Here is a 13,868-nt window from a genome sequence, read left to right as displayed (position 1 = left end):
GACAGTTAATTATATCAGTAATAAATGTACTAAGTGGTCAATAGCATATCTACTCTCTATTGGACCATCAGGCGATTACAGCACAAAAAATAATAATTATATGATATGTTTAGGAGAATATCAGTCTCCAGGACACAGTTTCACAGCAAATTTCTCCCTCTTTTCTAGAAACTATGAACACGTCATCAATGTGCATCTTTAAGGATTCTGAATTACCACCAGTCCTGGGCATAGTGCTGTTCGTTGAATTTGTTCTTGGATTCATTGGTAACGGCGTAGTCCTTTGGGTCTTCTGTTTCTGCATGCCTTTGTGGAACGCCAGCACCTTATTTCTCTTCAAGTATCGCTTGCAGATTTCCTGCTCATTGCCGGTCTCCCTTTCAGAGGGGAATACTTACTGCATGGTCAAGAGTGGACATTTGGTGACATACCCTGCAGGATTCTGCTCTTCATGTTCTCTCTCAATAGAACCGAAGGATTTTCTTCTTAACAATAGTGGTGGTAACCCGATATTTCATGATTGTCCACCCTCATTCACAGGATTAACATGATGAAGACTATCCCTGGGGGTCTGGTCATCTCACTCTCACTATGGGGTATTGTCATATTACTGAATGTCTATGTTTTATCAACATCACATTTAATAACAGGAGAGATAACTAACAAAACCCTTTGGCATTATGTTTTTGTTTGTTATTCAGCTCATAGTTCCCTTATTTATTATATTTCTCTGTACAATATGTATTGTAAAACAGCTCAAAAGATGCAAGGACAAGCGTGGGAAGATACAGAGAACTATAAAATCCTTGATATTTGTGGCATTTGTTTTTATCTTCTGTTTTCTTCTCAGTACAGTGTGTACAATATTAGTTGTTATTTCCAAAAATTTTACTATGTGCAAATTATTTAACCTATCAAGTCTAGCATTTACAGTCTCTCTGACACTCACTTATTTTAACAGTGTTCTTAACCCTTTAGCAATTTATATTTCAAGTACTGTTTTTCAAGCGGTAGTAAACTGCACATGCAGGTTTTCCCAAAAAAATAAAGCACAATAAAAAACAAGCACCAGTGTTAAGCATATCAAAATAGGTTGAAAAAATTGCGGGACTTGCTTCAGAACCCCAAGTTGCCCCATGAATAATTCTGCAAGTGAAAAGTTCGCTTAATTACTTACCGTCTGCAGCTATTGTGTGTGTATACAGTATGTGATCATTGTTGTGTGTGCCGATTACCTGCCCACCTCCCCCGTTTGTTTCAGATGTCTGCAGCATGGAGAACTACATCTCCCAGCAGCAACCTCCCCTCCAGGAAACTGTAGTCATGCCACACATCATTTAATCAACAGAGACTGGTATAACATTTCAATATATTTTATTTTAAACAATGGAATAATACAGGATACTATTTTCATTGGCACAATATTAGTAAAAGAGTTATACAAATTAATTGACACGGACATTTTCTTTTTAAATGAAAAAGAAGACATAAATAGGGACAGACCATGGGTGGGATGTAATAAAGTCCGAGTTTGGCGGTCATGCAAAATGTGGCTGAACTGACTTTTTTTTTTAAAGGAGCAAGCATCAAAAATCATACAAGGAATGATTTTGCCGTGTAAATGATTGCACCGCCAACTCCGACTTCATTACATCAGATGCAAATTCCGAACTGAAGCTACAATGTATACAGAAACCTTACTGTCACTGATTTTCTGAAAAATCTGCCAACAAAACAGAACTGCCGATTCATTTGAATATGCTATGCTCCTTGAAGCACGGAAACCTCAGGTTAAGTGAAGACCAAGCCAGTGACTTCTTGTGTCTACTTTAATAAATACACAATCTTTACCAACATGTGTCATTTCATCTTTATGTTTGTTCGCTTAGAAAGCCCTGTTTTAAAGACAAAAATAATAAATAGTTTAAGCTGGTACAAAGCAACTGTAACATTGTGTTGTATATGATAGCATTTTCCTGGACATTGAGTAGGAGAAATAGTACATGCAAGACTTGGGCTTTATTGAAATAAATATATGAATTAGTCATGTCAATCAAGTAGCCAGTTATAGCATTTATTTAGTACATCTTTAAACTATCCATTAATGCACCCAAGCCTGGTTCAAATGAGATCTGTATTAAGTAACGTATAGGTTAGAATACAGAGAGTTGGTGCCACATCTTTAAACATATACCATGCATTGTACACCATACCTATAATAGCATGTAAAACAATCTCTATTGTTTATGTAATCAATAATCATAGTCTAGTACAACCTATTTAGTTTCCCTGGGCACTTCATTATATATTAATACCAGTATAATTAGAGTACCTATCTTCAGTAATGCTGCCTTAGGCTCTGGTATCCCTACTGAGTTATTATACGTAACAATGGGGCAGATGTACTAATCTGCCTATAACGTTTTGAGAATAACGAGTCCCGCTTCTCCAGCATAACGTGGAGAAGCGGGCAAACGTTATAGGCAGATGTATTAACCCCCCCCAAAGCCGATAAGGAGAGCCGTTATCCCCAGCGTTAACGGCTCTCCTTATCGGCTCCCTCGCCGCCCCGCACATGCGCAGTCGCCGTCGCCCCCCCTGCCCGGCTTACTGGGCATGCGCGAGATCTCGCTAAAACCGCGAGATTTCCAGCGCAGCCCAAGCCAGACGCAGGGCTAGCGTTGTCCCCATAGTGGGGGATAGGACAACGCTAGCCCTGAGCTGGCGAAGCGGCCGGGGTGAATTAACGCCTTGAAGGCTGTTAATACATCACCCCAGCCGTTAATCCCTGGGGGGGGGATTGCAGGGACAGCCCCGCCGAGCGTAACTCATGGGCTGTCACTAGCGCACGTTAGGTGCGCTAGTAATACATTAGGACAGACGTAATCCCCCCCAGTTAACCAGCGTTAAGTGCATTTTTGCACTTAACGCTGGTTAATACATCTGCCCCTTTGAGAGATGAACAGTTAGCATATATGCTTGCAATCGCACTATGTAGTCAGCTATTTCTTTTAACTGTAATAGATTAACAACTGTCTTTTGTGTATACTTGTTGCTAGGTGATGGGTTACACGTATATAACATATAACTGTGTTGTATTAGTTTAAGAAGACTGTGTTTTGGCTTTGAGTGCAACGGGTAGGAAGACTATTCTTCAGGGATGGATTGATCCCACGCCTCCACAATTCCCCCTATTCCTATCTAAACTACATTTTCTGTTCAGGATGGATTGGGTGGAGGCTATGGTAGACAGAGATAAAAAAGTGGGCAAATTTTTCATGTTGTGGGGCTTGATGAAACCTTTTCTTTATTGCTATCTTTTGACTGTCAAGAATGTGACAACTAATATGTTGCAGATGTTTTATAATGTGCACGGAATGTCTCAATAAAAAGTTTATAAAAAAAAAAAAAAAAAAAGACTGTGTTTGTCTACTGTTGTGACTTCGATGAAGATCAGAACACATTTTATGTCTAATTTATGCAGAAATCCAGGTAATTCCAAAGGGTTTAGATACTTTTTCTTGCAACTGTATATATACATACAAGAAAAAATCCCAACCCGCACTAGCAGAGAGTATAAGCAGCACCTCTGACAGAATCCCCTGTTAGATAGGATTCTGAGTTTTAAAAATGAAAAAGGAATAGGTTCAGAGGGCGCTGATATCTATCAGTCTGCCATCTCCTCCGTTACACATGTTCTTTGTTATAGTATAACCTTGAATATCATTTTCGTAATAACGGATTATATGATTTTTAATTATAGTGTTCAATCAAACCCACTGTACATTCAACCCTGATGAAATCATATACTGACGAAATGTGTTAAGGTAATACTTTGATTGTATCGGAGTCATCTTAAAGGATCTCAATTCATTACTTTATGTACAATTAATGACGATTGATTATTCATATTTAATGCTCACAGTGTAATGTTCTGAGCTGTAAAAAAGCTTTTTATATTAAATATTACATAAATGTGTTTTGTAACAGTTTTCTGGTTCAGCGCCCTCTGAACCTATTCTCCCTAACCTGCCCCTCTAATAGCTAACCCGTGTACCCCACCTCTAATTGTCTAACCCTCCCCCCCCCCACTTCCCCCACACAAAACAAATAGAATTTTTCATCATTGTTTTCGTTTTCTTTTGCTTTATCTGACTTTTTAAGAACGAATTACATACCACAGCTAAGGATCATGCACACACATTAATTGCAAAAAAACACATTGCTTATTTGCCGTCCATACTGACCTTCATAATGTCCACAGGAGACAGGTTTCTTGGGAATGGTTTGCCCCGACGCTTCAAATATTCAGTTACAAGTTCAGCGGCATCATCCAAACTACAAACATGGCAACCAGATTTCATGATAACAGTATATAATAGGATAAACTAAACACATGCATAAACATTCATTTTTCACTATTTATAGAAGGTTGCTGGTGTCAAGCGTATATTACTTTATTTGAAAAATGTATACATTTGTAAATAGTAATTTTATTTCATAGTCATTTATTATATCTACTTTTGCAACAAAGCCTTATAAAAACTTCCAATGCCTTCTGGCCATACAGACTGAATTCTTTTTTCTACTCTTCAAAACTAAAGTTAAGTCCAGGCAAGTCTTTGCAGTACAGCGGAATAAATAAAGACAATAAAAAGGACATAACAAAAAGTCATAACAGATCTATGAAACTTGCTTTATATTTAGTTTTCTTGGTAATGTCAAAAGTTAACTACATATGTGTCATTATATATAACTGGGATGCGGTCGTCTTTTTCATACTTCCAGGTGGACAGAGTTAGATTATAATAATGTGCCTAGCATTGACAGACACCAAAAAACGCCATGAAAAACGCATGTCAACCTATTACATGTGTCGACCTTTTGATACCGATGACCTACGGCATGTCTTCCCTTTTCATGTGGCCTGTGGACCTGACTGTCAGATCTATGACCCATACCCATATAACTAGCTCCATATGCCATGCAGCCAGGGCCGGCGCCACCACTAGGCAAATCTAGGCATTTGCCTAGGGCGCCGGCCACTGGAGGGCGGCATTTTGTGCCGCCCGGGTACCTGTCCTACGGCGCTGTGTATTTAAATCTGGCGGCGGAGGCAGCGGGGGTCCCTGCAGTCCATTAGAAATCACGAGCGCTATCCGCCGGGCTATGCGGAAGCGCTTCTAGTGTGAAAACTCTGGCAGCACGGCGCACGCTGATCTCAGCCAATCAGCGTGCTGCCAGAGTTTTCACACTAGAAGCGCTTCCGCATAGCCCAGCGGATAGCGCTCGTGATTTCTAATGGACTGCAGGGACCCCCGCTGCCTCCGCCGCCAGATTTAAATACACAGCGCCGCAGGACAGGTACCCCCCCCCCCGGCACTGGGGCGCCCCCACCCCGACTCGCCTGGGGCGCTCCGGTGCCTTGCACCGGCCCTGCATGCAGCACAAGACATGCGTGAGCTGCGGCAATTTTTGTAGCATAGGGATCTTTAATTTAAATTTGTCTTATTCGCACTGCAAACGCAGTAGAACACCACACAATCTGCACCAGGGACACCAGGTTTTAACTACACATGACCTAGGCCACGTACACACAAGTACAACGGCCTGTCAGTGCAATAGTTGGGACAAATTCCCATTGTCCCAGGCCTAGCAAGATTGGCTGGATACAATGTAAAATTCTCGTTCAGCCCTGCTTCGTTTACCTGTAACACATTGTACACAACGGGAGTGATTCAGACTCGTTTGCTGCAGGCCGAATTAGCTCCCGGAGCGAACAATTTTGGTAAGTTTCCCACTCGCTGGGACGTTCATTCCAGTGGGAGGAATGGGGTCAGAAGCAGGGGAGGCGGCGACCTCCTCTTGCATCCTAAATAACGGTCTGCTTTAAGGCGGCGGCCATTTTGCAGGTGACATTCGAACAGGAGAAGCACCGGGACCACAGACAGGAGGATCTGCTGATCCTGGTGGGCAGCAATAGATCGGGAGGCAGAGATGTATATATTGTATGTACATTATTTTCAGCAACTTACCAATTCTTGTTTACCAGGTAATTTGCAAGCTCTTTAACCCGATTGGAATTAATAGCTTGCGATGTCAACACATTATAACAATTGCTTTTCACAAACTTTTCCAGATGTTTCTTCTTAATCAGATTATCCAGAAATAAATCTTTTATCTACAAAAAAAAGCAAACAAAAGACATAATGGGATTTTAGAAAAATACATTTACATATATAAAAGTCTGTATGTGGCAGGTATGTGAGGAAGTAGAAAGGCAATACTGCAAAAGTTCAATGGGGGGGGGGGGGGGGCTAAGGAAATAGATATATGGCAAATAAGACAAAGGGAGATGCATGAAGAGTAACCTGCATGGAAAACATAGCATCTTAATGTAAACCTTGTTACAGGAAAACTTCATGCTTTTATTAATATGCGCCTAGACACCTCCAGAATTGAAATGTGCATTGGATGGCCCAACTCTGTTTTTTTTTAAGGGAGAGAACCCAGACCAAAAGGGTTTTTTATTTTGGAATGGAAATGTCTAATCTGAAGGAATGGATAGGAGTTTCTGCTAGGTACGCAATGATCTTCCGGAGTTTGATTGGAAACTCATATCTTCAGCAATATCCTTTAGATGCAGAATATTTCAGTTTTTTTCCACAGGAGGAATGATATTTTTGCATACCCGGATGAAAAATAGGGGGTCATATAAAAGAGGAATAATAGGGGTTGAACTACAGGCTAGGCCAAATTATTGGTTTGCATAGTCCCAAACAGATGAAGAATGAGAAAATATCGGGTGTGAATACGGTTTTAGAGCAACTAGATGTCAATATCCATAAGAGAGGAAACTGTGGAGAGACCCAACTCGTCTGCCTTATTATAAGACAATACTTTCAGTGCTTCAGGGTTGCACCATTGGGCACAACAAGATAATTCTGCGGCTAAAATAATATAGCTCTTAAAATTTGGGATACCCAATCCACCATTGTGAGTAGGACACTGTAATAATTGTAGGTGGATCCTAGGATGTTTGTTTCTCCATATGAAAGGTGAAGTTTGAAATCGAAGCAGTTGGATGGGATAAATATTGGAGGGTTTGGAAAAGATAAAGAAGCCATGTAAGTACTGTACATTCATCAAAACCAAATTAACCCTACCTATTCAAGAGATAAATTGCTCAGACCAAGAATTTAGGTCAGAGTTAATCTAATCCAATATCCTGGAAAAGTTAGCTTGAAACAGCTGGTGAAGTTGGAGTTTAAGCACTTCTGTTTGTATAAACATTTTTTTTTACTTACATATTCTTTGTTTGATTTTGTTTATATAAAAAAAAAGATAAAATACATAGACATACAACAACCACTACGTACATTTACATAACTCACCCACATTTAAACAATAACCAGTTACAGGTCATTATTTTACAGTACCCAATGCTGGTTTTCTTCTTGGTTCATTCATTTATTTATCACTATTCCCACGCTGCTCTATGTTTCTATTTGTCTTATTGGGCGTCAGTCCATACAACATTTTACTATTAAATCCATTTGTAACCCCATAAGTATCAACATTTCTTATTGTCGTGCTTTATTCAAATGTATTTATTATTATTAATAACATTTTTTTTTGTATTTTCTCATGTAGTAACTTGTGTCTGCTATTAAATTATATCTTTAGTGTTAAGAGATCATCATTTCGCAAATTATACACATTTTCTATATATATCATTTGTGTAGCATTCTTTTATATCATTCTTGTGAACTAGTGCATTATTTTCACCCCCCCCCCCCCTTTTCTTTCCCTAACACTTGTGTTGAATGGATTATTGCCCTTCATTCAGCAGATCTTCATCCTCTTCATTTATTTTATATAGACGAGAATTGCACCACCTATCCCATTTACCATGAATATTTGTACCCGGGGACATTCCTATGTCAAGTGCCAGAACCCTGCTCCTTCCTCCATACATTTTAGGCATGTAGCATTGTCCCTTATACCTGCCTTATGCAGTAACACCGGGGTACGGTATACCTTATGGAGAACATAAAAATGTATCTGCTGGTATCGGATGCAAGATGTAGCATGTTTTATTGAACCCAACATGCTTTTCCAGTTTTTCGTTGATAATTGACCTAATAGCTCAGGGTGTTGGTTTGTATTGGTATTCGTATATAATTTTGATACCTGCCCCCTCCTGTTCATATTTCATATCATTTTTTTAATAGGGGATATGGAGATCTCCAAAGTATAGCCTCCGAATTGTTTATGTATAGCATGTCTCAGCTGAAGATATCTAAAAAAATTGATTATTTGGTATATCAAACTCATTACTTAATTGACTAAATGACCATTATCATAGAGATGTCCTATCTTCACCATGCAACTTTTTTCCCCCATATATTATCTGTAGATCGCTTTTCGAGCTCTCTGTATTTCCTATTAAACCATATGGGGCATTGAGTTTCTATTCCCATCCAGACCCATATTCCATGTACCTGTCTCCAGATTAGTGCTAGTTGTCGGAACATTGGGTGAATCCTTCTCAGGGGATACCCAGATAGCAAAAAATATACTGGAGATTCACACTGACCCATCTGTTCTTTTAGAAGGGCTTGGGTTGTTTGATCTAATTCATTATTAACCCACCCTTGTGCATGTGCTAATTGTGAGGCCATGAAATAGTTCCTGAGATTTGGAAGGGCTAGGCCTCCCGGGCTTGTTTATCTTTCCAAATAAAGGACAGTATTGTTTTTTCTATAGATGTGAATACAGCCTTGGGAATATATACAGGTGAGTTCTGCCAGACATACAAATATTTCGGCTGTACTGCCGTCTTGAACATATTAATACATGTTGTAACAGTAATTGGAAGTTTTTCCATATATGTGTTGTAATTGGTTCCACGTTTAACTCAATAAACGTATGCATATTTGGAGTTATCCAAATGCCCAGGTACTTGAACTTAAGGGTCCATTTTAGCTGATGCAGGTCAGGATGCTCCTCAGGTATCTTCCCCGATATTGGGAGCATACTTGACTTGCCCCAGTTGATTCGTAGTCCTGATATCTTCCCAAAGACATTCACTAGATCTAACATAGTTTGAAGGGACTGCCCTGAATCTTGTAGAAAAATTAGCATGTCGTCTGCATAAAGTGCTACAACATCTACCACTTTACCTATTGAGATTCCCTTGATATCCAGGTCTGAGCGTATTTTGCATGCCAATGGCTTGATTGCCATGACAAACAAAGTAGGGGATAGTGGGCATCCCTGCCGAGTTCTTCTCTCTAGATATATCCGTTTACTGATACCCTTGCATACGGGGAAGTTTATAGCATCTGGATCCATTTAATGAATCATGGCCCAAAGCCTAATTTCTGTAGCACTGCCCACATATACTCCCAGTCCACAGTGTCAAAGGCCTTGGCCGCATCCAGGGATACGACCAAGGCCTACGTCTTCTGGTTCTGGTCCCCCTGCAAGTGGCAGAACAAATGTCTCAGATTTTGGGTTGTTGCTCTACCTGGCATAAATCCAGCCTGATCTGTATGCACTATAGTTTCAAAAACACTATTCAATCTTACGGCTATTATTTTGGCCAGTATCTTTATATCTGTATTCAATAGTGAAATAGGTCTGTATGAATCTGGAGAGAGGGGATCCTTTTCCTTCTTCAATATCAGAATAATTACTGCTTCCAACATCGTAGGGGGAAGAGAGACCCATTCTACTGTAGCAGTGAATTAAATAAATCTGTTAAATAGGGTACAAAAAAAAAAATCACCATATTTTTTATATATTTCTGTCCTTCCCTGATGCCTTCGCAGAAGGAAGGGAGGAAATAACCGCAGCTACCTCTTTGGTGTACGGAATTTCCAGCACATTTGCTTCATCTGTTGTTAGGGATGGCAATGAAATGTGCTTCAGATATTGCTGCAGTTCCCTTTGTGTACGTTTCTTTCCGGATCCATACAGATCAGCGTAATACTGGTGGAATACCTCTACTATATCTTTTCCTGTGTGGCATATCTTGCCCTGTTGATTTTTAATACTAGAGATTATATTACCGCTATTTCCATTTTTAGCCAAGCAGGTCAATTGACTACCCCCCCTTTCGGTAGCAGATAGTACTGGCGATGCCTGCTAAATTCTATCTTCCTTTTAGATTTATTAAACAAGTATTCTACCCATTCCTCTCTTGCATCTATCATCTTTGTCTTAATACTTAATGACCTGGAGTTAATATAGTCATCTTCTAACTGATGGAATTCATTTTCTAACACGCTCTCCTTCCTTCTGCTATTTGTTTTAACTTCTGATATTTTTTTTATAAAGGATCCTCTTAATACTGCTTTCAAGGCATCCTGTTGTATGTCCAAATTATGATAAATTTCATTATCCTCTAGGTAATTATTTACCATAAAAATTCAGAGAGGAGAGGTTGCAGAGAGGGTGAGTTTGTAGAACATTGTCAGCATATAATGCAATTTTATGCTCAGACAGTCCCACCCGAACACCAGCAATATCTATGTTGTGAATCCTAGCTGCCAGGGATTCAGCGAAGATTAGGGGGGATAGCAGACAGCCCTGTTTGGTACCGTTGGCCATCCTAAAAGGAGAGGAGGTAAGGTGAAAACACTATGGTCATAGGAGATCATTAAAGTGCTTTAAAGACAAAGGACCCAGTATACAAATATAGATACTTGTGAACAATCACGGCTCCCACGATGTCCATCGTATAGGAAAAAAATCGCATCGCATGCGATTTTTAACAGAAATGCATTGAAATTAGTATCAAACATGTTCAATGGCCCCCAAATGTCAATTTTGAGGCTGTACCACTCCCACTATCAACGCAAACCCGAAGAGTGGCGAGCGGCGGCGGTACGCGTCCTACGACCTTTCCATACCCCCACTATCCACGTCGGCATGGAGTTGAGAATAGAAAGTGTGGCGAGCGCAGCGAGCCACGGAGCCCGAAGCGTGGCGAGCGCAGCGAGTACGCGTTCCCTCGCGGGCTTCACAGGTGTCCACGTGCGCTCGCCACGCTTCGGGCTCGGTGGCTCGCCACACTTTCTATTCTCAACTCCACGCCGATGTGGATAGTGGGGGTATGAAAAGGTCGTAGGACGCGTACTGCCGCCGCTCGCCACGCTTCGGGTTCGCGTTGATAGTGGGGGTGGTACAGCCTCAAAAATGATATTTGGGGGCCATTGAACATGTTTGATACTAATTTCAATGCATTTGGATGCATTTCTGTTAAAAATCGCATGCGATGCGATCACATGCGATTTCCCCCCCCCCCCCCCCCAAAAAAATGCTAAAAAACCCGGCAAAAATCGCATGCCACTACATTTGAACAGGGGATCTCGACAAAAGGAGCCCGACTTCAAACAGTCAGGCTCATTCTACCGAGAATTGACGAGCTCCCGGCTGTAGCTCGTAGCCACACCCCTTCTCTTCCCGCTACATGCGGGACATTGAATCCTGCCTGCAAATTCTGGGTTGAGCAGACCAAGAACGGAACAGAGTCACGACTGTCGGGCCAGCTTGGCAGCCGTGACCCAAGATTGAATACCCCCTTTAAATGGGGTTAACCTCAGCCTTCCTCTGATCCTTGGCGTAAGTAGAATATTTCTCCCATTCAGCTAAGACACTCGTTAACGGCATCCTTCCTTTTGGTTTTGAAATCAATAAATGAACTCGTCAGGGTTGTCCACTTTCCCCTCTTATAGTTGTGCTAAAGGATGATTATACCATGTTTTATTTATTTAGTTGTGTTTCTTCCTGGGCTATATTCTTTTTTTTTAAATTAATGGTCAGGTAGCCTCTTATAAATGACATACTACTAAAACAGAGGCGCACCCCTTTAATATTCCATATGAGGATTTGTACAGGCGTCCTATAGATATGCTTAGCAGACTTACTCACTTAGATACATGGATGTATACCTCGCAGCACAGGGGAATGTTATAGATGATAATAAATGGATTTTAATTAGGGTTTGAGGAATTTACTAGGGATTGTATAATCTATGAAGTGTCGAGGGTGGGTAGAATTGCTGTGGCTAAAATGGTTTTGCTACCAAATTTGCTCTGCCTATTCTGCAGTATTCCCAGTTCCCTCTCCTGGGTGTAGTGTACTAAGAGGGTTATTCTAGTTCATTCTTTCTGACAAAATCCTTCTTAGATGGACAAAACCATGTGCACTGCAGGGGGGCAGATGTAACATGTGCAGATAGAATTAGATTTGGGTGAGTTATTTTGTTTCTGTGCAGGGAAAATACTGACTGCCTTATTTTACACTGCAATATAGATCTCACTTTGAAGAAAAACCCCACCCAAATCTAATTCTCTCTGCACAAGTTACATCTGCCCCACCCGCAGTGCACATGGTTTTGTCCATCTAAGAAGGATTTTGTCAGAAAGAATGAACTAGAATAACCCCCTAAATTCTATAAAATTATAGTTCAGTTTATTTGGAGGGGGAAGAAACAAGAAAAGGCAAACAAAACTCAACTATTCAAAAGCTTTCCAGGATTTAGAGAAATATCAGACTACTTGTTGGATTAATGTCAAACTAGGGACTGGTTTGATTCAACCTCTCTGAAGCCTTTGGTCTAATTGAGAAAGTTTTGGTAAATCCATTCACCTTCCCCGACTTGTAAAGGCATCCCAACTTTGTTAAAACCTTAAATTACAGACGTCCAAGAGAAGTCCACATGACATATTATGAATGGCATAAATTGGTATTGTGCAATGCTTAATTGTTACCATCTCATAATTTGTCTTTGACAGGTATTGCTAATCCCATTCCCAACCTGAGCCTTGAATCTCCTCTTTATGTGATATTCTCCATGTAGATGGGTTAGCCTGATTTTCTACCCACTAAGTGAATCATGACATACCCTCATGGGACTTACAATTAAATCATTAAGGATGTCCTCTTTCCCAAGTTATATTTTATTTTTCTTACAGTCTGCCACTCAACAAGGTAGAAAATCCAGATGGTGTCGCTTCCAAACTCAGGATAGCAAGAAAGGGAAATTGCCTTGTCAGATTAAGTGGGAATTAGACCTTGCAAAAAAGCTTTGTGTAAGATCGAGATCCAATTTTTTGCACATATTTCAAAGTGCCAAAGTGTATCCATCACTCCAAAATGTTTTGTAAGCTTCTTGTTAAGTGTCCAGAAAGGAGCAAAAAAAAATGTGTGTATTGTTGGAGCCCACTTATTCAACCACTCTGGGTATTTCTCAGTACAATTACGAGAGTACCTATCTTGGCAGATCCTATAGTTGCTTGTTCCATTGTTTTTTTAGGTAGTCTGTCAAAAGAGGACAGATACATTATGGGGCATATCTTGGTGGCTGTTAAAGCTACTATCATCCATAGTATAATATCTTCAGCATACAGACCAATTTTCTCCTCACCATTCCACACCCAAAATCCGTGCACAGCAGGAGAAGCCTGTATGTGACATGCCAGCAGTTCAATGGTAAGGGCCAAAATCAGAGGAGGCCGGGGGCACACCCCTGCCTTGTAGCTCTGTCCAGAGCCAAAGTGTCAGTGGTGAAGTCATTAACGTATACCCTAGCAGCTGACCCGGAATAGAACTCCTCAACCCAAGCAAGAGAGTTAGGACCGATACTAAATTAATAAATAAGGTTCAGAAACATTTACATTTTGAAACTGCAGAATGCAAATCTTCTAAATATAGCAAGACTATTGACTTTAGTGTATTACATTCACCTAGTTTTGATACTTGATGCTTTAAAAACCAGTTTTAGGATTAATTCTTTCTGTTGTATAACCACAGTTTGAGTTTTGGTTCTTCTTGTGTAACCCTGGATTTCTTGCTTT

General features: G+C 40.4%; 1 protein-coding gene across 1 annotated transcript in view; it reads right to left on the bottom strand.

The window, feature by feature from the left end:
* Positions 1-1,357: 1,357 nt before the first annotated feature.
* KNTC1 (kinetochore associated 1) overlaps positions 1,358-13,868 on the bottom strand; it is a 227,099-nt gene continuing 214,588 nt past the window's right edge. The window contains exons 62-64 of the mRNA XM_083151336.1: positions 6,036-6,181; positions 4,248-4,338; positions 1,358-1,895 (exon numbers count right to left, since the gene is read on the bottom strand). Coding sequence (XP_083007462.1) covers positions 1,872-1,895; positions 4,248-4,338; positions 6,036-6,181 — 261 coding nt within the window. The 3' untranslated portion in view covers positions 1,358-1,871. The remainder of the gene's footprint in view (positions 1,896-4,247; positions 4,339-6,035; positions 6,182-13,868) is intronic.

Source organism: Crinia signifera, chromosome 1 (genome assembly GCF_055691185.1).
Source record: "Crinia signifera chromosome 1, ASM5569118v1, whole genome shotgun sequence".
Taxonomy (NCBI): Eukaryota; Metazoa; Chordata; class Amphibia; order Anura; family Myobatrachidae; genus Crinia; species Crinia signifera.
This window is presented reverse-complemented; position numbering and strand designations above follow the sequence as displayed.